This window comes from Onychomys torridus, chromosome X (assembly GCF_903995425.1).
Source record: "Onychomys torridus chromosome X, mOncTor1.1, whole genome shotgun sequence".
Lineage (NCBI taxonomy): Eukaryota > Metazoa > Chordata > Mammalia > Rodentia > Cricetidae > Onychomys > Onychomys torridus.
The window spans coordinates 87,003,980-87,030,005 of record NC_050466.1 but is presented as its reverse complement, the minus strand read 5'-3'; the positions used below and the strand labels follow the sequence as shown (position 1 = coordinate 87,030,005).

The 26,026-nt window shown below is 36.3% G+C and overlaps 1 protein-coding gene across 2 annotated transcripts in view; it reads right to left on the bottom strand.

The window, feature by feature from the left end:
- Positions 1-26,026, bottom strand: part of Ar (androgen receptor) — a 174,023-nt gene that overhangs the window by 71,323 nt on the left and 76,674 nt on the right. For both annotated transcript variants that reach the window (XM_036174681.1, XM_036174680.1), the window contains exon 2: positions 999-1,150. In XM_036174681.1, coding sequence (XP_036030574.1) covers positions 999-1,150 — 152 coding nt within the window. The remainder of the gene's footprint in view (positions 1-998; positions 1,151-26,026) is intronic.

Here is a 26,026-nt window from a genome sequence, read left to right as displayed (position 1 = left end):
GCTCCATGTGGAAGTAAAGGTAAAACATGCAGCCCATTTTAGTTCTACCAAATGCTAGTCACCTCCTTGCACTTTTTGGAATGGAAGAAAAGAAAATGATGGCTTTCTGTTTTGAATGTATTTCTCCCATCTAGGGGCAACATCCCAGTGTCTATTTGAGAAAAAAGTTCCAGACAGAGGGAGGGTAGTAGAATGTATGAATAGAAGGCCTAAGTCTTGGTGATCAAGGAGGGAGGGATTACTAGACTAAATTAAAGGTCTAGAATGGGAGTTTCTGCTAGGTTATGTAGGCTAGGCACATCTGAAATCTATGCAGATAACAAGTAGGTTTCAGCCCACTCAGCCGAATATAAAATGCAACTTGTCTGGAGATTCTGGACCAACTGTCCTGCCCTGAAGGCAGTCCTCTGATGAAGAGAATAAAACTGTTGCTTCCCTCTGAGTTTTTATCTACCGTGGAGTTGTTATTGCAAAGACAGGTCCCAAAGAGGCAGCAAGCAGGAGGGAGCAGGTGCAGATACTGATGGTCTGCCGAACACTGAGAACACTTCCTTTCTGGGGTTAAAGCCAGGAAGCTTTTGCTAAGGAACAGTCTTGTATTCACTACATAGAACAGCCTGCAGACTCAGTTGGGGTTTCTCAACTTCTAACCTCTCTAATAAGGACAATTTTTTTCCTCACTATGCAGTACAGTTGACAACAAGCAGGCAGGAAATTTAATTTTTCAAATTATTAATTTTGCTTTCATTCCTAGGATCCACCAAACACCAAGCACCAGCTGGGACCACCTTCATCACCAACATTGCTTGTACACCAGGGCAGTCAATGGAGCTCAGCAAATATAACCATTTGTGTCTTTAATATAGGTTCTGTGACAGGGCCCTTGCTAATGACTCAGTCCCTGGGATTAATTATCCAAGGGCCCTGAAAGGCTGCTGTCCCTCTCTAGGAGGCAGAAGCAAAAGGGAAATATCAGGAAGTAGGTAAGACCGTTTTACCTTCAGCGGCTCTTTTGAAGAAGACCTTGCAGCTGCCACAGGTGAGAGCTCCGTAGTGACAGCCAGATGCTTCATCTCCACAGATCAGGCAGGTCTTCTGTGGTGGAAAGTAATAGTCGATGGGTAAAACGTGCTCCCTGGCACTGTCCAAACTGAAAAGACACACGCACACACACAAAACAAAGCAGCACATGTCAGTGGGTGGCAGAGATCAATCTGAAGTCTATGGTTTTCTGAGAACTTGTACATATTAATGATTATTCTATATATTGCTCCAGCCAACCAGTGTGAAGCTGAGCTCTTTTGAGACTTTCCCTGAGCATGGTGTTTGTAAGGTTTCCAACGGTATTGGAAGAACACTTTGGATCCTTCCAAGGGATTAAGCAAATTCTCAGGGAGTAGCCAATCTCAATGGCTCTGCATTTGTAAAGGAGGGAAGAAGGCAGGAACCCTGAAGTTAAGGTGTCAACTTAATGTAATGCTCAGACAACATGTTCAGTCATTAAATGGCATGAACCTAACCTTACTTCTCCCAAAAGGAGGCCTATCACCAAAGCATATGAAACACCAGAAGAATTTTATGTATTTTAGCTGTTGGAGTCTTACCTAAAACAGGAATATTATCACAGGTAGTCTTGAGTTATTGTTATGAGTGACAAGACGAAGCAATTGTGGAGTTACTCTTGATATTAATATACAAGTGAAAGATGAATTAGTATTATCACAGCCGTTTTCATTTGTCTTATAAATCAATTCCTTTGTTTTCCTGTTGGGCCTCTCTGTATCACATGGGCATGTCCCTGGCCCTGCTCTGTAACAAAAAGTAACAGAATCCCCGTGCCAGAGGCTTATACTGAGAAATGATACACAGCAGTGTCCAGTAGTTTGAGGGATGCTGCCAAAACATCTGACCTTTACAAGACTTACAGGTTCCCTGGATGAAGATCATGCTTTAGAAGTCTAACTGCTCACCTAACTAGTCTAGCTGCTTATGTCCAAGACCTGTGTCTAAATTCTTACAGGTAGATGTGAAGGAAAAGAGACAGAAAAGCAATTCTAAACTGTGTGTTAGTTTCTCATCTCTTTTAGTAATTAACTCATTTGTACAAATAGAATATGCTTCTTGCTAACCAAACGTCAAATTTTGTCTATGTTCCATGTCCTATGTCAAAATGTAAACAAAATGTTTAAATAACTGCCTATGTTAATCTGCCTCACATAAATGACAATTGTCCACACTCTGAGCTATAGGACTACAACTTCCATTTTTTTAATCAGTACTTCTCTACCAAAAAAGGAAGAAAAATGAGCCATAATTGGAGTCTATTTCTTGTGCTTAGTTGTTTCATCATCCCATAACAACTAAACAAAACAAGATTATTCTTTTCATTAGTATAGCTAGTGTACAGTGGAAACAAGGAAGAATAAGAAATGACAAGGTTAAAATGATTTGATACCAAGCCACATTTATTTTACTCTAAATCCAAAATAGTTTTCATTATCTAAATTCTTCTCACTACTCACCTTTGCTATCTACTAATGGCTCCTTATTTTCATGCAGAGCATAGCCCCTAGTATCCAGCAAAGTATTCAAAGTTCTTCTCCCTCCCACTCCAATGAGCAGCCCTGGCAAGGTATAAGCAAAGACAATTTAGGCTACAATTTCTAAGTCTCTATGATGGGAATACTAACCTTTCTTCAAGAGCTGAGTAAAACAGAACGAATTGAAAATATTTGTCCTATAAATATGAAAATCCAATAACTAGCTTTGGTGGCCTGTATTCTCTATAAAATGCCCCATTTCATGCCATTACTAGAAAGTAAACAGAATCAATGATAACATATCCATGTGTTTGAAAGAAAAAGAGACCATTTCAAATATACAACTTAGCCAAGCTCAAAGAACATCACTCACTGTTTTCATTAAAATGTCATTCACTTGGGTAAATATTGCGCCTCCATTCTCAGTCCAGAAAGAAGCAGAAGAAAATTTTCATAACTTTTTTCGTCTACTTTCCACCTTTTTCAAGTCTCTATGACTAACACAAGTGAAATAAAATAAAAAATACATGTAGGGAGGCAGTCTACATGCCAGGCCATTCCATACATAATCATCTCATTTAATTTCCCTCCCAAATTTTCCAGATGACTTTGGATTATCTTTATATTCTGATGCTTAGAGAAATTAAGCACATTTATGCAAAATCATACATCTAATAAACTGAAATGCTAAGATTCCATGTCTGCTAGGTCTGACTCCAAAAAGAAAATTCTTAATTACTGACAAATTAGGTTATATGACTGACAAACTATGTAATATGGTTGGAAGTTGGAAATTTGTAGATAGCCACTGGCCCATGGATGAGTCACAAGGCTAAAATCTAGAGTTTATGTTCTTTCCCTTCTGTAGCTCACCATCTATGAGACAGAAATTTAAGAACAAAGAAAAGTAAAATAATGTAGTAAATAATAATTTCTGACTGCTACATATAAGAAAACAGATGAAAGATGGGATTGTTTTTAAAAGATATGAGTATAAGTGACAACAATAAAAGTGGTTTTTTAGGTACAAATTACATGTAGTGTTAACAAAGTGGAACAATACAGTAAATAGATAAGTGAAGTGGTCTTTTTAAAAACGATTGTAAGAAGAGAGTGTTGAGTCGGGGTGTGGTGACACAGGCCTTTAATCCCAGAACCCAAGAGGAAGAGGCAAGTAGATCTCTGTGAGTTCGTGGCCAGCCTGGTCTACAAAGTGAATTCTAGGACAGTCAAGGCTGTCTCAGAAAAAATAAAAAGAAAAAAGAAAGGAGAGTTGCTGTTCAATGGGTGTAAAGTGTTACTTAAGCAAGCTAAGTTCGAAAGCTGTGCTATGTAAATTCTATCTAGGGTTAATATAGTGCTGCACATTCAATTTTGGTATGAGGGTAAGGTATTATTATTATTACAACGTTAAAGAAATATGCATTTTTACCCACATCAAAATTTAAACAATAGATATTGGCAATAATCCAATCAAATGTATATTCAAAAGAAGGTTAAAACAATCACCTTTTTGTTGAGTAGACATAAACTTAATAAAGGACACCTTAAAATTACTAAAAGAAAATAGGAGAGCAAAATAATGAAGAGGATTTTAGAATCTGAGTTTTTATGAACTACAACTCACTTTGATTAAAGGCCGGAGTAGTTTCTCCTCTCCCCTATCCTCTACTGAGTTCTCAAAATATTTTGGACAGCAGCCCTTCTACAGACTCTATCTTATAAGGGCATGCTGTAGTTCCAACTCATGGGCTAAAGTTTGGGAGATAAAAATAAAAATTCTCACTGCAGTTCCTTCTCCCAGATTCCTTCTCCAGTGAAACATTTGCAGATGTGATCAGGAGGCACGTGCATGAATTCTCATAGTAGCTTTGTTTATAAACGCATAAATGCCAACTAGCTATTGACAGGACAAAAGGGAGATTATAGCATGGCATATCAATTCAATAAAATACAAGCCAGCAAAGACAAGGACTGAGTGAAACTTCACAGGTAAATCTTACACACTAATGTTTAACAGACCTAGCTAATAACAGGATGCATCTACTTCTGTTGTGTAAATTTTAAAAAGAGCCCAAAGCAACAATATTGTTTAGGAATATATGTGGAAAAGTTATCAAAATTTAAGAATATAACAGCTCCTGAATTTAGGACAGTGTTAAGCTGTAAGGTATTGTTGGGGTGATGATCTGAAGAAGAGAGATACATAACACCTACCATATGTAAGGTACCATTCTAGGTGTCAGAGGATAGGGAAACAAACAAAGCAAACCAAAGTGTTATGCCCTCACAGATTTTGAATTCTAGTAAGCTTAGTGTAAAGGTGGTAATAATATTGTTGGTTCTTTAATTAATTAGAGTATGTAAGCATTCATTTATTTTATTTTTATGCATATGTTCTTGTCCATGAAATGTTTTAATTTCTTCTAAATAGCACTCTATACACAAGCACAGAGGTTTGCTTTGAGAACAAGCGCATCATGCCCAGGTTTACATGCTTACTTAAGATGCACGCCTAATTAAATAGAAGTGGATTGCCAGAAACTGTCAGCCTGAAAATACCAGGTTAACCTTGAGGGAAGTTTGACACAGGAGCTCTTAGGACTTAGCTCTGTCTGTCTCTTTGTCTCTGTCTCTGCCTCTGTCTCTCTCTCCTCTTTCTTCTTCTTCATTCTTGCTTCCACATATGATTTTGAGATCTTTGAAAGTTGGGCAAACATTGTTAAAATTCAGTTGACCATAAATGTAGGGATTTATTTTCAGATTCTTAATAGTGTTCCTATCTATGTGACCATCATCCTTTTTTATTTTTTACCTCTTGGTTAACTGCTGCATATACACAATTTTTTAAACTCAAATAATTTTAAGATGATAATATTCATGGTAGAGAATGGAGAGAGAGAGAGAGAGAGAGAGAGAGAGAGAGAGAGAGAGAGAGAGCCTATCAACTATTTTTATCTCAATTTCCCCCTCTCATTTTTGTTATTCTAGGCTCTGTATATTTTAATAAGAACTTCAGGGCCAGTTTTTCAACTTCTGATAAGAAGACAACTAAGATTTTAAAATTACAATTAGTACATACCATGCAAGTAATTAGGTTTCATGGTGACATGTCCATACCTACATATGTTGTACTTTGATCATATTGACCATCCTTTTAAATTATTTTCCCTCATTCTTATCTGATATTTTGCTGGAGAGTTCCTTCATTCCTTAGGGATTATTGACACCTCAACAATACTAAGTCTTTTGATATATGAACGTGTGATATTTTCTTATTTATTTTCTATTTAAAATTATTTTCTATAATGTTTTCTGATTTTAGTGGACCAGCCTTGTACTTCTTTTGTTTAATTTATTTGTATTTTTCTATTTTGATAATAAGAAATGATCTGTTCTTTTTATTTTTATATTATTTTTTCCAGAAGATACAAATGCAATTGGGTTTCAGACTTCACTCTTATTCTGCAAACTGGCTAAGCACCTTTGATTATTTCTAATAGTTTATTGTAGATTTCTTAAAACTAGTCTCTGTAGCATCATGAGATCTGTGATTAAAGGTAATTTACTGCTTTCTCTTTAATCTTGATGCTTGTTACTCACTTTTCTGGCCTACTCCCGGTGGTGAGAATCTATAACAGAATTGTAATGCAAATGAGAGTGGTCATCTTTGTTTTGTGTCTGATTTACATGGTAGGTTTTCAATCTCTGATTATTAAGTATGATATTAGCTTTTCAGTTTTCATAAGACGTCAGTCTGGTTAGGTTAGGAAAGTTATCTGATATGCTTAGTTTTCTGGCTGTTTAATTATAAATTGGTATTGAACTTCAGCTAAATTTTTTTTGGTGTCTGTTGAAGTTATTATTGTTATCTTTTATTATTTTTGTTTGTTTTGTTGACACTACTAGAGGTTGAATCCAGGGCCTTGCACATGCCCACTAAATATTTCCCCACTAAGTTAGATACCTAGAATCTTTTCTTTTGAATATGGTATATCATATCAGTTGATTTCATCTGTGAAATGGAGCTCACTATGACGCTGTGATAAATTCCTTCTTGTTATTGTTTATAATATGTTTTATTTTTAGTTGACTCAATTTGCGAGTACTTTGTTCTTGATCTTTTTTGTTTGTTTGTTTGTTTGTTTTTCAAGACAGGGTTTCTCTGTAGCTTTGGAGCCTGTCCTGGAACTCGCTTTGTAGCCCAGGCTGGCCTCAAACTCACAAAGATCCACCTGCCTCTACCTCCCAGGTGCTGGGATTACAGGCATGTGGCACCACCGCCCGGCCTCTTAATCTTTTTTAAACCTAAGTTAAGGGATTGGAAAGATGGCTCAGCCATTAAGATCATTGGCTGCTCTTTCAGAGGGCTAAGGTTTGGTTCCCACCACCCACATGGTGGCTCCTAACCATTTATAACTCTAGTCCCAGGGGATCTGATGTCCTCTTTAGGCCTCCTTGGGCACCATGCATACATGCAGACAAAACACCCATGCACATACAATAAATAAATAAATTTAAAGTTTCAATTAAAATGCAATATTTATCCTACGGCTTCAGACATCCTAGACAAGTTCTCTATTACTAAGTTATACTCCCAGCCAAGGTGTAGACCAAGCCTGGAATTCATGATTCTATGAACCTCCCTCCCCCTTCAGCATATCCTTCTGGCATGCATTACCAGAAAAAGCTTAATCTCGTTTACAAACATGTTTTCTAAAGTAACCTCTACGTTCATCGGTCAGCTAAATAATTTGAATCTTCTTCTTAGGTATATCTAAGTTTTGGTGTGACACATTTTCACTTTCATCTATCTTTTTTTGTTTTTTGTTTTTTTTCGAGGCAGGGTTTCTTTGTGCAGCTTTGCGCCTTTTCCTGGAACTCACTTGGTAGCCCAGGCCAGCCTCGAACTCACAGAGATCCTCCTGGCTCTGCCTCTCAAGTGCTGGTATTAAAGGCGTGCGCCACCACCATCCGGCTCACATTTCCATCTATCTTAAAGTATCTCATCTCACCTGTATTTGCTTCTTTGACCCCACATTTATTTTAGAGTATGTTGTTTCTTTCTATTCATTTGTGAATTTCCCATTCTCCCTCTGTTACTGATGTTTAATTATTTCCATTATGGTAATAGAACTTATAGAATTATTTTTTAATGAATGTTCTTTATATTCGCTTTGTTTCATTTCCAGAGTTCTGGAATGGTTGAGTCTAATAATTTTTGCTTATATTTTCATTGTTTTAGGAAAGGGTAGATGCATAAATATCCTTATTCAATCATTCTGGATATCTCAACATTCAAATAACACTATACTGTGCATGGTACAAAATTGATCCACTATATCTTGAAAGAAAAGAGGTCAAGTATACTCTTCATTTATGCATTCATCTATTAATTTTTTATTCAGTAATTGACATTATATGGGACAACTCTGATGAATGATGGATATGCAAGGATGATAAAGGCACTGGAATTTTTATAGGGAGTTTTCATAATCTCAATTAGGGTTAAGAAAAATGCAAAATGTTGCAAGAGAAATGCTGTAAAAGGGGCCAGGTTGGGTCCAAGGGTGTGCTCACTATTTATTATGCTGGATATTTTACTGTGGAATCTAGAGATCAGATAGTGGTATCTATGACTGTAAACTGTAATTAAATCTTAAGCTTGATATATATATATATATATATATATATATATATATATATATATATATTCCTTTATAAAATATACAGAGATGAATAAAGGTATTACCTGTTACTACTATACATGAGATATTTATAGTCTTTGTGGTTATTTCCATTTTTATAAACCTTGCACCACTGAAAAACACATCAAGATAGCTGGAATGATGACAGCAAGACTTTAATATCCATGCCTTGCCTATTTGACAGATCTATCCTTTTCTCCTGTTATTACTCTTAGAAATGGAGCTGAACAGATGAATGCTTATTATAGTCATATCCTTGCATTTCCCAAACCACATCTGCTATCTTCTTTGAGCCAAGTTTTTCCCAACAGTTTTCGAGCCATCATAGCCAATCGGCCATGGAAGAATTAGCCAGATTGTATCCTGCAGTGCTGTCGAATCTTAGGGCAAGATCTGTTTCCATATTTTGTTTCCGAAATGCATTGCCAATGAAACAGGAAATGGAAAGCAAGCAATCAATTAAAAAAGAAACGCTTCATTTCAGCTTATATGTTAAATCTTTTTAGACTAGAATGTTTCTCACATCTTTCATTTTAATTTTGAATAGTAAGAAGACGATTTACTGAGGGCTTGCCATGTGCTATGCACCAACAAAAGTGCTTAATTCTCACAATTATTAGTGAAGGGTACATAGGCTATCTTTATTTTAAAAAATGAGGAAACCAGAGCTACAGTACCATTTGGTAATATCTTTAGAACCACACAATCAGTAAGTGGGAGAGCTAGGATTTTAACTTTATGATCTTTGTACTGGCTAACTTGAATATTAGCTTTACATAGGTTAAAGTTATCTGAGAAGATGCAACCACAAATGAAAATGCTTTTGAAAGATTGAACTGGAGACAAGCCTGTGGGTTAATTTCGGGGTTAGTTCAAGAAAAGGCAGCTGATTGTGGGTGGTCCCACCCCCCAGCCAAGTGGTTCTGGGTTATATAAGAAGGCAGGCTGAGGAAGCCATGGAGAACAAGTCAGCAAATCACATTCGACCATGGCTTCTGCTTCATTTCCTGCCCCTAGGTCCCTGAGTTCCTGCCCTGACTTCCCTTAGTGATGGACTGTTTCTTGGAAGTGTAAGCCAAATAAATATTTTCCTCTCCAAGCTGCTTTTAGTTGTAGTGTTTTATCACAGCATCAAAACCCCTAAGACAGTCCTACAAATCCCATGGTTTAATTCCTTGTGCTTTATAGCACTGTCTCCCTAAACTATCACGGTTGGATAGCAATAAAAGATCTTTTAGTCCAGTGTTTCTTACTCTTGACCACACATTAAACCCATCTGGGAGCTTCCTTAAATTAACCAATGCCCTTAATCAAATTAAATTGAACTTCAGTGGTGTCTGGACATCCACTCCCCCCCACCCCAAGTTACCCAAATGCTTTAGTGTCCAGAAATGTCTGGAAGTCATCTTGTTCAACTCTGCCCACACTCACTGTAAAATTTTGGGCCTAGAGAGGTACAGAGAATTGATGAGAATAAAAAGGTATTCAGAATCAGGCCTGACACTGGAATTCAGGTGTTATAATTCCTATGCTAGAGTTCTGTTTTAGAGTAAGAGCTAGTCTTAAGTTCTCTGTGAATGAGAAACAAGGAAACTGCAAAAAAGAAAAACCGTATATAATAACCCGCATAATACAGTCACTTAGCTAGATTCCAGAGAACTTTTAAGAAATGTTAATAGCATTAAGCAATGGAAGTACTACTAAGAGAGATGGAACTGATTTAATAGTCATTGAGCTCCCTAGTATGTATCAGACACCAGGCATAGGGATCCAGGGATGCACTTATGCATGACCTCTCTCTTAAGTCTGGTCTGTAATGTTTGCTCTGAATGACAGCAAGTCTCCTCAGACCCTAAGTCCACAGATAAGACCAATGAAGCTCAAAGTCAAATACATTTTTAGTAAGTTGTAGTAGCATTGAAGGAGAGAAAAGCTAAGACTCCAAGGAACAGAGAGTTCTGAGCTAGAGTGCCACTATTGCTGATCACTAGTCATCTACTCAGTTTAACTATATGCTCAGAAGGTTTTTGTGACAAGTACATCAGACAATACATGGGAAAGGGCCTGGCATACCCAGAGAAGTTGTACCTTTTACCTGTTTTTACCATCTCCCTTCAACATCTCCTGGAAATGAGGCTGTAGAATCTTAGACTGTACAGTGGAGTATACGGTAATTATGCTGCCTCCTCTGCCAGACACTAGTTAGCAGCAGCCAGTAGAAACACTGAGGGGAAAGTCTATCTTTAAAGCCCTTTTGTGACATTGTTTGAGGCACAGAAACACAGACAATGTGGCATAAGAAATGTGAAAAAATTTCAGCCACGTGTCTATGTGCCACTGAAACTTAAAGAAGACAGATAGCACCATGTCAGCAGACACAATTTGTTAACAATGAAATGCTGATTAGATTTCAATCTCAAATTGAAACTAGGAAGCCAAGGTTAAATACTTCATGTTGGCTCAAAGAATATACAGGAGCTAGAAAAATAGGTCTATTGTATCACTGACCTACAACAGAACAGAACTTACTTTGATCTCTTAAACTCCAACACAAGGAAAGAACCCTGTTCCCCCAAATAATAGACTTCTTTTTTATTGTGGGAAGGGGGATTTTTGGCAATGATTAAAAATCCTTGACCCCATTTCACTCCAGATTACATTGCAATAAATAGCACAATAGTAACACCTGACATTTAGTAGGTGCCTCTAAGACCAAGCTGGAAGACTTTAAAATATAACCTCATCTAATCTTCAGAACAATTCAGTGAGGTATGTATCATCATTGTCATTTTATGGAAGGAAATTGAGGTACTGCTCGTTAATGATTCTGCCCAAGACACATAAGCAGTAAATGGTTGCCCTATACTTTGAACTCAAGTCTTTCTGACTCCAAGGTTACCCATTAGGCTGCAGTCTCTTACAGTGTGTATCAATCTGTGGTGACTCAACACAGAAAATTTGAGTCATTCTGGACTAAATGTACTACACTTCCTCAATGCATCCCACCTGCCGCCACCTATCAGTTGATCAGTGACTAATATCTGTTCATTTCATGGCTGAAATAGTTACCACACACATGCAGCTTTGTCTTCAAAATAACTGTAACGATCTTATTCAAGTCCTGCAGCTTCTTGTCTGATCCTCACACCAGACCCTAGCAGCATTCTATTGAAAATATCTGCTTCTGGAGCTTTTCCCTCTTGCAGCTCTCAACAACTCATGACTCACAGTCATGAGTGGCTCTAACTTGTTGCTACATTAGAATCACAAAGAGGTGCTTATTACCAATATTATTACTGAATCTAGATTCTTCTCAGTGTAGAGTTACAGGTCCAACCTTAGTGCTTGCAATTTTATTAAATGCCTAAGTGAAAACTACATGGCCTAGAGGATATAAAATCAAAGTATTCTCCTGGCATGCAAGGCTTCTTTCTAGTTCTTAAGTTCATGCCTTCCATAACCTCTTTCGTATCATCTTCCAGTGCTGTGAAGATACTGCAGGTCCTAATATAACTGCCATTTCAAGCCTCTCTGCTTTTACTTCCTTTGTCTCTCCCTCTAACTGGAAAACTTCACCCTGCCCTTGATCAGCTGTCTCTTTCATAGCATTACATCATTATGTAGGCCTCAGCAGAAGAGGCCAACAACTCCTCCAGGAAGCCCCCTCTGATTCTCTATCCTTATTTGTGCAGTAGAACTCTGTCAAAGAACCAGTATCTCCAGATCACATGCTTTCCACCCAGCATTTGGCCAAGTGCTGCTGCTTTTCTTTCTTTTATGACTCTCAAGGAATAGAAAAGTGCTTTTAGGACCAGCCATGTTATCTCTCAAACAGCAGCTAAAGGTGAAGAATAAGGCAGACACCGAACAACTTGGGATCCTGACTCAAGATGCTGTCATATCAAGATGCCATATCAAACTGCTCTTTTCCATAAAACACAAAAGATTAAGAATATCCATTCAGTCTCAGTCTTGGCCATGAAGTTCCCACTCGTAGCTAAACCATGTCTCTCAGATTATTTCTCTCTAGTTGGCAGAAATGGAGAATGATTACTTTCTGTGCTCTTAAAGTAGACATCTCTCTTTGTAAATTATGAAGAAACACAAAGATCAGCAGAATGTAATCTAGGATAAAACCTAGGAAAGGACATATGTCATGCCTGATGTACTTCGGAACCAGGTACTAGTGAAGTGGCACGAAGCTGGTGAAATGTCATTGTTAAGTAAACAAAAATAAACCGTTTAACTTGATGAAGAAGTGGCCTCTGGCATGCTACCTTCATCTCTCATCAGCCCCAATATAAGGAGACAAACTGCTGCTATGGAGAGCCTGCTTTCCCTTTATGGACAGGGTCTACACTCCTGTGTTTCTGCTGTGGAATCTTCCTTAACTATATAGATTAAAAACGATAAGACATTAAGGATTTCCCAGCCAACTGTGTGACCAGTCACCGTGTTTTCTGATCCTCAGCTTCCTCGTTTTCTAAAACCCATATTTGTAAGGCAGTGCAAGTACATAAGGTGTAGTCATGGGGTCTGTATGACCACCTGATAAAGCAGAGTTGAGTCCAAAGAAGCCTGAGGAGGTTAAAAGCCCCCTCTAAAGTTGAATAGAAAGAAATAGGGTTACAATATAAATTCCTTCCAATGTATCAGCCTGCATCCCTGTACTTATATATAAAACAAGGGGTTTCATTAGAAACTGTAATTTGAAAGAATTGGCAACAGCGATTTATAGCATTTCATAAATAAAAAACCTTGAACATTTATCCTCATCCATTCTGTTAACGAAATTTTATTCATCACGACCATAAGCCAGGTACCATTAAACTGGAGATACAGTGGCAAACAAGTCAGATAAAATTCCTGACTGTCTTAAGGTTTCCACTTGTATGGGTGGTATATGAAACAAGTACAGAATGTTGAAACAAATAATTTCAGACACTGCTAAGTTCAACATTCCTCTCACAAATATTTTTATTCCATTTCCAGATGAGGAAAAGAAGGCAGAGAAATCAAGCAACTGAGCCAGCCAATAAACAACAGAGTTGTGCCTAAGAAAGCACAACTTCTGAATAAGCAGCCCATGTTCATTCTGCTTTATGGCTTTGCTTCTGGTACTAGTTTCTAGTAGTGTCTGGATATCTTATTCTTTACATCCTTGGTTAACACTGTCTCTGAAGGAAGATGATGCTTAGTCAAAATGGTTGGTGACCATAACATCAGGAGAACTAGGCACATAGCTTTTAAAACAGGACCAGGGTGTAGTTAGAGTTTTCCTGCCTGGACCAGACTGTCAGGACAAATCTCTCTTACCCGCCAGTCCCACAGTCGCTCAGACCCAACCAAGAAAGCACACAGAAACTTACATTGTTTAGAAACTGTATGGCCATGGCAGGCTTCTTGTTATCTGCTTCTTCTATCTTAAATTAACCCATTTCTGTTAGTCTATACTTTGCCACATGGCTTGTGGCTTACCAGTGTCTTTACATGTTGCTTTTTCTGGCAGCGGCTGGCAGTGTCTCTCTCCACCCAGCCTTCCACCTCCCAGAATTCTCTTCTCTCTTGTCCCGCCTATACTTCCTGCCTGGCCACTGACCAATCAGAACTTTATTTACACAGAGCGATATCCACAGCACCAGGGTGGTGTGGAATGTCTAGGAAAACTTCAGCTACACCAGGGTGTTTGCTGGTCTGCTTGGCTGGAGTTCCTTGAGAGTAGCCAGGACTTCTTTAATTCACCACTCTATCCTTCATACTTAGCACATACATTGGCATCTAATTAGACCTTTGTTAAAACTTTGTTTTTGAATCTGTGAATGAATGAATAAGAGAACAAGTAAATGCAATTTTCAGAAATCTGGGTTTTCATGTTTCTGGCAAAGGGAAGCCTCAGCTGCTTTTCTCTGAGAACAAGGAAGTGTGACAAGAAATAGGTGGACCTTGACAAGGAGGAAGAAGGGAGTGGGACATTATCATATAAGAAATAAAATCAGGTCAGTCGAAAGTGAACTGTTCTCCTCTAAGACACAGTTAAGGGATGGCTTTTATAGATATATTCCAACTAAGGTGTAGAAAGTTATTCTTTGTACACCATACTTAGCCAATGATGAAACAATCAATATACAATATGGTGGTTCTTACCTTCTGTACAGTTTGGAAGCTGTGAAGAACAAACAGCATTCTGTTGGATTAGAGCTAGGATTGTCTGGAGTCCTTTGGAGGTCTAGGTAATACTTGGGTGCTTAGGGCCCTCTGCTCCATTTAAAATAAATATTCTATTTTGTACATTTACTTCGATTAAGTGTTTGTGGTTTTCAAAAAGCACTTGCAATTGAATTGGAGAGAAAAAAAAGTCCCAATATTCACTAGCTCTTAATCACTGCCACCTGCAGTATCCATAGTAACATTAACTGAGCAAGCACTACAGTTTCTCACTTATGGTATCTTCTTATCAGTAGTTGTATAAATTAAGGAAGCTATTCCAAGTCATGTGTTCAGCACAGTGCATGGTACGTAATATGTATACATTGCATAGCCAAATAGGACAGGTTCCTGAAGTTAATTTGAAAAAAATTACAAATGAGATTAATAGAGGATAATAAGGAGAAAGGAAACAGTATTTTGTGTCTTTAACAGCAACATTGAGACATAACTGTTGTACCAAAATGTTTATTTAAAGTGTAGAATTTGATCAATCTTATTGTATTTACAGATTTAGACTACTATTAGCACTATCTAGTTTCAGGACAGTTTTATTATCTTAAAGTCAAACCCTACACCATTAGCAATCTCTCCTCATTCTCTCTTTCCTGCAACCTCTGCGAACCGAATCTACCCTTTGGTCTCTATGAATTGGTCAATTATGGAGACTGTGTGTAAACAGAATCATACAGTATGTGATGTTCTTGACTGACTTTCTTAACACATAGTTTTCAAGGTTGAATGATTTATAAAAATAATGCACAATTCTTTATATAGACATACCTTGATATGTTTATCTGTTCATCATTTGATAAACATTTGTTTTGTTTCTACTATTGGCTAATATTAATAATGCTGTTGTGCATATTCAGATTCAGGTTTCCACGTGCCCATATATTTTGATTCCAATGAGTATGTATCTAAGAGTGAAGTTACTAGCATCTAGAATGCCTGACTGGGAATTGTGATAGGGTGTTTGTATGACTTGCTTAAAGTCCCTAGAGGGTTTGGCCAAGTTGGCTGTGCCTGTGTACATTCCCGCTAGCAGTGCACAGTAACTTCGATTTTCCAACATTTTTAACAATGTTGTTACTTTATTTACTGCTGCTGTCACTGTTATGGTCATTTTAGTCAATATGACATGGTAGCTCACTGTAGTGTTGACTTCCATTTCCATGGAGATGAGTGGCATTTAACAACTTCTATTTGTTCGATTGCTTTGGAGAAATATCTAAATCGTGGTTTTGTCTATTTATTGTGAGACTTAAAGGGTTTACATATCTTTCCTACAAATTCTTATTAGATTCATGGTTTGAAAAGGTGATGTCCCACTATATAGGTTGGATTTTTACTTTCTTATAAATTACTCATTATAATTTGAAGCTCAAAAAGGTTTTTATGTGGCTTGTTACATGATTTACTTCACAAAACATTTCATGTTAACTTGTGTTTGGTTGTTTCTGGGTGGAGGGCTGGTTAGACATCTCTTAGATCTAGCTTTTTTTTTTTTTAACAGTGTTGTTCAATTATTTCGTTTCCTTGCTGGTCTCCTTTCTAGTTGTATTAGGCATTATTGAAAACAAGGCATTAAGCTCTCCAATTATTATTATCTTCTCTGTATACTTTAGGGTTTTGTTTTGTGTATATGTTTATAACTGTTCTATCTTTCTGATGGCTGACCCTTTATTATTACAATGTTATTCTTTAGCTATAATAATAGCTTTTATCAGAAAGTTTTATTTTGTCTGATACTAGCAAAAATCACTGCAAATTCCCTTTTGATGACTAGTGTAATACTCATTTCTATCCTTTCACTTCCCAACTATTTAGGTATTAGGATCTACAGTGAACTTCTTATAGCTGGTATCCAAATCTATCATTTTGTATTTATTCATGCTGACAATCTGTCTTTTGACTTGACTTGATAACTGTTATCTAACTTAGGACTGCAATTTATGTGAAAAGTCACATCTGGCCTATATCTTCAGTAAGCCCATAAAAGTAGAAAGCAGATTTATTAAATGTGGCAACATTGAGAAGACAGACAAAGAGATCCAGCAGACCCCCATCATTGACTGGACTTCTGACAAACTATGAGAATTGTTTGAAATCTCATTTCAGGAGACAAGCTGTCCCTACGGCTGGCACCTTTTCCTTTTCCCAGCAAGGGATTTCTGATGGGAATCGCCCCCTCCCATTTTCATTGTACTAAAGTTCATTCAGACTTTGGTTCTTGTCATGTAACATGTTTTGTGAGTTATTTTCATGAAGTTTTAATTATAAAAGGCAAGTCAATATATAAAAATCAAAATCCAAAGCTAATTGTGTTGTTGATTGTTAGATAACAGCTTCATTTTGTTGTGGTTTCTCTGTTATTTTTCTCATGCTGATGTTAAGGTTCTCTTTATATTTGTCTCAACACTTTGACTACTAGTCTCTTCATTTTCCTTCTTACCAGCTTTTCTGTGACACTTACTCTTTTCAGCAAGTTTCTCAATACTTTCATTACCTTTTTTTCAAATATTCTTTCTTCTTCCTTCTCTTCTTCCTCTCTGATAGTGTTGCCACATGCATGCTGGGGTGTCAAGAAGGAGTCCCATCATTCTTTGAGGTTCTTCATTTTTTATCATTTCCTTTCTACGTTATAAAATATATAATATTTGTTGATTATGTACTCAAATTTGCTATTTCTCTGTCAACTGAAATCTAATTTACTTCTAGTAAATTTTAAATTTCAACTATTATACATTTCAACTACAGGCTTTCTATTTTCTTCTTTAGAATTTCTGTCTCCTGATTGACATTGTGATCTTACAGAAAATTATTCTTATGATTTCTTTATTTAGGTAGTTTCTATATTTTCAGTGTATTTAAAATTGACTATTTTAAGTCCTTACTACTAAGTTCAGCATCTGGTTTCTTTCTGGACATCTTTTATTTATATTTAATTATTTTATATCATATTATATATATAGTATTAATTATATAAAATATTTCATAAATATTATATGCAATTTATATTTAATTCTTGTGTATATGGCATATTTCCCCCTTGCTATGCAGGTCTCAGAGATACTTTATATATTGTAACAACATTGGATGTAAACTTGCCCTTTTCTGAGACTTGTTTTTTTTCCTGTTTGAGCATTTGTTTACTTAGTGAACTGGCTGAACAATTACTGGGAATTCTGTTTCTAAAACATTGCGGAACCTCTGATGATTCTGCTCACATTACCTTATTTTTGTCTTGTAGACTACTTTCTAATTGGTTAACTTTAAATTTTTTTTTAACTCAAAGGCTGCTCTTAAACTCCCTTAGTTAGATTTTTACCTTTTATTATTAGATGTGCATGTGGCTTAGAAAACGGGACCCTAGGAAAGACACAAGGATCGCCCAATGACAGAGAAATGGATGAGATCTACATGAACAACCTGGACAACAGTGGGAGTGATGAGCGGTAAATTTCGAGGGAAAGAGAGCTTAGGGGAGCAGGAGATCTCAGCTGGATTAAGAACAGAAAGGGAGAATAAGGAATAACAGACCATGATAAATGAAGACCACATGAGAACAGGAAGAAACAAAGTGCTACAGAGGTCCCCAGAAATCCACAATGATACATCCTCTATAGACTGCTGGCAATGGTTGAGAGAAAGCCTGAACTGACCTAGTCTGGTGATCAGATGGCCAAACACCCTAACGTTTGTGCTGGAACTCTTATCCAATAACTGAGGGAAGTGGATGCAGAGATCCTCAGCCCGGCCCCAGGTGGAGCTCCAGGAGTCCAATTGTCGAGAAAGAGGAGGGACTGTAACAGTGTGAATTGTTGAGAACAAGATTGGAAAAGCATAGGGACAAATAGCAAAATGAATGGAAACACATGAATTATGAACCAAAAGCTGTGGAGCTCCCAACTGGATCAGGCCCTCCGGATAAGTGAGACAATTGAATAGCTTGAACTGTTTGGGAGGCATCCAGGCTGTGGGACCAGGACCTGTCCTTAGTGCATGAGCTGGCTGTTTGGAACCTTGGGCTTACACAGGAATACTTTGCTCAGCCTGGAAGGAGGGGACTGGACCTGCCTGTACTGAATCCACCAGGTTTAAATGAATCCCCAGGGAAGTCTTGGCCCTGGAGGAGATGGGAATGGAGGGTTTGGATGGGGGAAAGGTGGGGATGGGGGCTGGAGGGGGAGGACAGGGGAACCCATGGCTGATGTGTAAAATTAAAACACAAATATAATAAATAAAAAAGGAGGAAAAAAAGAAAATATAAACTGAACTTCACATGAAAAAAAAATATTTCCATGGTATGGTGATTTTTAAATTTTGTCCCACATTTATCAAAGGATACAAGGTTTCAAATTCCAAAGTTTTTCCCCAGCTTATTTTCATAAAGTAAAATCTTTTATTATATTAGAAACAATTTTTTTGTTAAGGCTGAAATTGTAAGAGTTGCTCTTGGGTCAAGATATTATATTGTTCAAGCACTATGTACTTTTTCAATTTTAAACTATGTCTATTTTCCTAATGGATTCATATGTAACTTGAATGATGCTTCAGGGTAGATTCCACCTTACATCTTTCAGAGATTATTCTTGAGTCAGCACAATTTAGCATATATGTATAGTTTTACACACACACACACACACCCCAGTTAGTGTGATCCATTAATGATCTGGTAACATCTCATTGTTATTCTGCTTTCCTCGTTGTGTCCATTATCTAGTCATAGAGCTCTTAATTTATTCTTAGTTGATGATGACCAATATAGCTACTGTCTTCAATAAAGTTCTTAGCAAGAAACTTCTGTATGCTTTTTCAATGTGAAATGAAAGCTTGTAGAGCTCTCCATTCTAATGGTCTTCCTGTCATCCCACTAGCAGCATTTCCATGTCACTGCAGTGTGGTGAAAGGTCAGGGACAGTGGTTTGCTTCTCCCAGACTGATTCTTTCCCCTGCTTAACTGATGGTAGGTGCTAGTCTATTTGGCTTTTTTTTTTTTTCCCAGTATGGAGATTTTTCATCTTGTATATGAGCTGGGGCAAACACAGTCAGGAACCCAGTATTCTTGGCTTATCAGAACAGAGGTGAAGCTCTCATAAGTAGAAATGAGATGAATAAACTGATTTCCCATTCTTTTAGATGTTCTTCTGCAATACAGGGTTAAAGACAAATGCTGGAACCATATTCATCAGTAGGATGTTAAAGGAGGAGGATCTTTTTTCTTGTTTCATCTGTTTGAAGAACACTTTATATCACACGGAGCTAAGAATGGAGATCATGATAAACCATAGTTCGAATATTACAGATTTCCTGTTCTTAGTCAAATTTAGTATATTTTCTTGAATACATTTTTACATTTTCCTACATGTCCTTTCCTATAAATACTTTTTCACATTTTAATTTATAGTGATTGTATTAATATTTTATTAGTTATTAATTACTGTTTTGCTGGATAAAATATATAGCAAGAAATTTGACCCATACCAGGAAACTGCATGTATAAAAGCAATCGTAAATAAAGCTGTATGATTCAGCTTGCAATAGTGTATAAACTGGCCTAGTGATCTTAGACTGATCTTAAGGACACTGAGGATCCGAGAGTACATTAGAATAATGACCTGGGAAGTTCTGCATTCAAGATAGGTTGCTGGACAATTTAAAAGGATTTAGAGTTTATTCAATACTTTACCCAAGCACAGAAAGGAAGGTTGAAAATACAATCAGCAGCCAACACAATTCCTTTCAGTTCTTATATCCATAAGATTAAAAACTATACTTAATGACTGTTAAAATAAACCCACACTTACTATTTGTAAGTACAGGAGCTAAGAAGGCTATGTTCCTTTAGATATTTGTTCAGCTAAGTAACTAGAAAATATATTTAAATTATACTGAAATAATATGTATTCTCATGTTTTTATACATGAACAATTTATCTGAAATGTAATATAATGTTTTATTTTCAAATATGTTGCATCCTTTTTTCTGAGTTGCTTAAATGTGTATCTTTTTGTTAAACAGGAGGGGCAAAGTGGATTTGCAGTTAACCCTTGTGTAATAACTTCCTATGTAATATTTAGACTCTTTTTTTTCCATTGAGAATGAGTTTATTCTCCTCTATAAAGAAAACTTGAATGTTTATGAGTAAATGAATGTTGAATTATGTCATCTCTAAGGTCCCTTTTATCCTTCATGCTCATTATTAATGAGTCTCTCTCTCTCTCTCTTTCTCTCTCTCTCTCTCTCTCTCTCTCTCTCTCTCTCTCTCTCTCTCTCTCTGTGTGTGTGTGTGTGTGTGTGTGTGTGTGTGTGTGTGTGTGTGTGTGTGACAATACTTCTGGAACATGATTTTTTTTTTTTATAGTCATTAAAAGTCTCCCAACCAAAAAAAGCCAAGGACCAGATGGTTTCAGCGCTGGACTAGGCCCTCTGGAACATGATTTAAATCAAACTTATCTATAAAGTCTCTGAAGTATGACCTCCAAACTCTGAAACCACGAGGACAATAATGATGGATTTCAATGTAGTTTATAATTTAAGACTGTTGGATAAGAAAAGTTACGAATAAACTTAAATGTGATTGTAATATATATGTCAAGGAACCAAATTTATCTCTATCCAAAGATCTCCATAAATCTATAAGAAACAGATGAAGAGCCAAATAAACAACAACAACTGAGATAAGGCCAAGAACATAGAAACAAATATAAATGGTCAATAAACATGTAAAATGATGCTCATTTTCATTCACAGTTGAAGAAAGGCAACAAACAATGACAATAGAGTATTGTTCTTATCTCTCATATTTACAAGGATTAAGAGGCTTATGATATCTAATATTTATAATTTCATCAAAGGAATAGGTAATATCAACCAGCACTTAAAATGTACATATGCTTTTATTTGACTATTTAGCATCTAAAAACTTATGTGATGTACAAAAGCATGCGAGTAAAAATAATTAACTGACAAAAACTACATTGGCATAAAAATAATGTAATCTGTGGAGAGACTTCATTGATCTTCATAGTAAAACATTAAGAAATCAAAATATAAACAGGAAAATGTAAACATATAATTCCATGTAAAAAGAAACAAAGCTAAGAACCCACATTATCATTAATAATAAAACAAAGTGCACACACAGTAAATCAGATATAAACAATGTTTTCATGAGAAGAACATAGAATAAAAGCTTAAAATTTATAATGGCCAGTGTTAGTAAGATTGCACTGAAACTAATACAATCACATATGTTGTTAAAACCATTTTCAAGTTTATAAATCTTTTAAAAGAACTACAGCATGTTCCAAAAAGTATGTTCATACTTTGCAGCCTAATAATGCCACTTATGAAACTAATCCTTAAAATCAATTCAGCCAAAACAAATAGTCATAAGCAGAGCATACACTGTCACTGTATCCATAATATTTCAAAATTAAAAGAATAACAGCTGTTTAACAGGGAAAAAAGCTTGTCATCACACTTTGGTATACTAAATCTATGGTGAAAATCCCAACATATCTTTTAATATTGATGGAAATGTTCTATTTCTGAACTATTAAAAATGGGCACACTTTTAAACATGTGTGGTTATTCAGCATTTATCTTGTGGATAAAGGAGATTGAATAGCTGAAAAATTAATTTTCCTTAATTTTATTTAGTCTAAACTTAAGTTCAATCAGCCACTTTCATTGAATTGGACACTAGTATTCAAAATACCATTAAAAATTGGAAGCTACAACATAAAACATAAAAAGGAAAATTTTAAATTTAAAATAAATACGATAGAAAACCACATTTCACATAACACATGGAAATATAAATTCATGAGAAAGAAAATGAAAATGAGTTTGACAGGATGATTAGCTCGTGGTATAATTTCTTTTCTTGGATTTTCCATTCTTTTCAATGTTTAATTCTTTATATTACATGCTAGTTTTAAATTTTAACTCATAGTATAGAATTTCAAATATGTGTTAATTTTACTAATATTACTTCATTAAGTCTGTAGGTGTAGAGTTTCCTCTGACAGTTACAACTTTCACTTCTTTGACAGGAGCAAAGAGATGAGGAACCAGTCTCCTCCCAGCATTCCTATCCCAAATAATACCAAGTTAAAAACATAACACTGTCCGTGCAAGTCCAAAACCTTGGTATGGTAAACTGTTTCTACTAAAACAGAGTAACTATATAGCTAGTAACCTGCTTCTATTAATAAACAGTGTAATAGAAAGGTATTCAATCAACTTATTTTGGAATTTTAATAATAGGAATGGGAACTGCTCCAATTCTCAATTTTGCTTTCCATCTCTCAGATTCAAAATGCAAACTTTCCATGTGATTAACTCCACTGGAAACAGCTCACTGTAGTTGTTAAGGTATTTCCACTGACCGCAAGCAATATGAAACTTGATTTACAGATCAAGTTTGATTTCATGCTGATTAGTAACCTATGAAAAACCTGTGGCCCTACTGGGCATCAAACTGGAAGGCTGATATGTTAAGCCAATTTTATAGAAATCAAGGTTCCTGTTGGATCTGGAGTCCTGAGGCCAAATTCAACATACACATGGGCAACAGAACTAGATGTGAGTACAAGGATGGTAGTAGCTCACACACAAATGTGTGTCCTGTTAGTCCTAGAGCCAAAATCAGACAGGGGAGAAGGCAATGCCCAGAATCTCTTGGTTCTATTTGATTCAGTTGTATGTGGAACTCAGGCCAGTAGAAATGAAGTGGCATTTCATCTGGACAGCTCTGAATGAGCACATGAGTCACAATGGAACCAGAACATCTGGAAAGAGAATGAATTGTTCTCTTGTATTATTTTTACTAATTCCTAACATTTGAATCACACTTCAAAGTTTGAAAAATGCTTTCAACCCATTATCCTATTTGATGTTCACAACAGCCCTGTGAGGCAGGCACAATACTCAGTCCATTAGCAACAGCTGCCTCAGAGACTGATGTTTGTATAACACATTGTCTTTCAAAAGTACTATCTCACTTATTCCTCATAACTCAAGGAAGAGTCTAGAAAGTTTCAATTCCTCGGTTTATAGCTGAGGGAATCACAGATAGAAGAAGGCAAAGATGATTACTGTGGCTTTACTAGATATACAGTAGTCTTAGATCCTAAACCCAGTGTTCTAATTCCAAGCTTACAATTGTTCCAAAAACACAATATCATCTCTTTGTAGTTCTGTATGTTGACAATATGCAAAAGAGCTGGTGGCTTAGATCCTTTCACTGACTTAGTCCTGGTTTTAGACATTTGCAATACCTAGAGCAATCTCAAATACATAGCATTCATTCTTTTCTGCCCAAATACATCTTAGTTGGGGCAATTGCTTCACTATCTCTTAGATTAACATTCTGTGTATCTCTCCCCCAAGTTATTACTATCAATTGAAAATTCTATGAGGTGATGCCTTGATTTCAAATCCTCTGAATAAACTAGATTTAAAATAGAGAAGAAATTGCCAGGTCTCAATGAGATAGACTAATACTTATTGCATGACAAATTTACATCTTAATCAATAAGCAGCAAAATATTTTTTTAATTCCTTTTGCGTGTATTATTTGACAATCTTCAGAGTAATAAATTACAGTCAGGTAGAATAAGTTTTGAGACATACTGTGCAGCACAGGAACTATAGTCAACAGTACTATATCGTATGTTTCAAAATAACTGATTTTCAATCCTAAATGTTCTCATTACTAAAAGTTGTAAGCATATGAAGTGATACAATTTCAGCATGTACATACAATATCAAAACACTACACGATACCCCATTATATAAAACTTTTAAATTAGCCAAAAATAAATAAAAGAACTTCAAGATGACAGTCAAGACTCTGTAACTTCAGAGAACACTGATAACTACCTGCATAAACAACATTTGACTGTGTTTCATTTTGTAGAACTCAATGTTTTATCAGGTTCCTTTCCTCTCTCAACTCACTCTAAAATCCTTCTCTTACCACTTTTCTCTTCAGAATTATCACATATTCACCATCTTATAAATTGCATATATCATGATATTTCTTTGGTTCCATAATGCACAATGCCTAGTACATATTACACACCCGACACATATTGTTGGACTGATTCACTTCAATGAAGCAGTGCCAGTGAGCTGTCAATCATTCTACCATGCAAACACTATGACATGTCCACTTTGGGACAAATATGAACGAGTAAAACTCGATTTGATGGAGAGTCAAGACTAAACCCTCACCCATTTCTGAATAGACAGATGGATATTATATGGTTTTCCTGAGTTACCCCTTTGGCTGTGTGTCAGCCATGGATATAAGAAAGGGAAAACTGCTTTTCTCAGACAAATTAACAGGCCAGATGACCATTTCATAGCCTGCAGAGTGCCTGTAAAACAAAATGGCAAACTGCTCTACAAATGCTTTCTCATAAAAAATGTTTCAGGGTGGAATGGATATACACATGCAAGCAAAGCTGGCCCTCCAGAAAGTTTGTGCACAATGAAAGTGGAATCATCTAAGTAAAAACAATGAGTCATCCCATAATCATGTACACAACTCTAGAAACTAGGAGGCAATTCCAACTGTGTCCTCTCTAACACAGGCCACTGGGAGCAATCTTTGGGGTGTGTGAGGCTGTGACCTTTGTGTTTTCTAATACATCAAGTTTCCTACCAAACTCATTCAGGAAGGAAATGACTTCTTAATTAATTATTTCTGGACTTCATGTAATCAGTTTCAGACCACAAAATCCCATTTTGATACTGATCACTAAGGAAATAAAGTGATGGATTATTTAAAAAGTGTTATGACATTGAATCTTAGAGATACTGTCTTGTTTCTTGCTAGTTATCATATTATCTCATTACCTAGCTGTCATGACTATGTCAAGATCTTTTCTCAAAAGGCAGACAGAGACAGGATGCATAAAATGCATTGTGCTATAAGCATGTAATGAAAAAAATGAAAGAATTAGTAGGAGAGCAGAGCAGAGGAAGGAATAATAAAGAGATTAAAAACTTTTTAAAAAGTCATGTGGATATTCCACTACTGTAGAAAAAATTTTAAATATACCTACACACACACACAGGATGAGTAAAATATGGAGTTATTCTATACTCAGACACCGATTCCTCCACTAGATACCCCAGGTTAACAAATAAAAATCCCGATACCAGGAATGGGTTACCTTCTTCAGAGATTTTGCCAGTGGGGTCCCATAGACTCCCCAAACTTTACAAACTGTTGCTAATATTTTTGACTATCTTCCAGAACTTGACAGTTAGACCCTACTGAGGAAGATACCACATACATGAACATCATGAAGAACTCAAGCTTGTATTGACCTGGAAGCTTTATCCCTATTAGCTAGCTTTCATAATATTAGAAGGCGCTATGCATGATACCAGAGGAGAAAAGTGATCATCACTCTTATCCAGTTTTGAACCCTGTAGGCATACCCACTGGTGAAATAGTGACACAAATGTCATAGAAATTACCAAACACTTTATGATTCGATTTATAACCTGCTACACAATACCTGGCACCATTATCCTGGTTAAGAATTG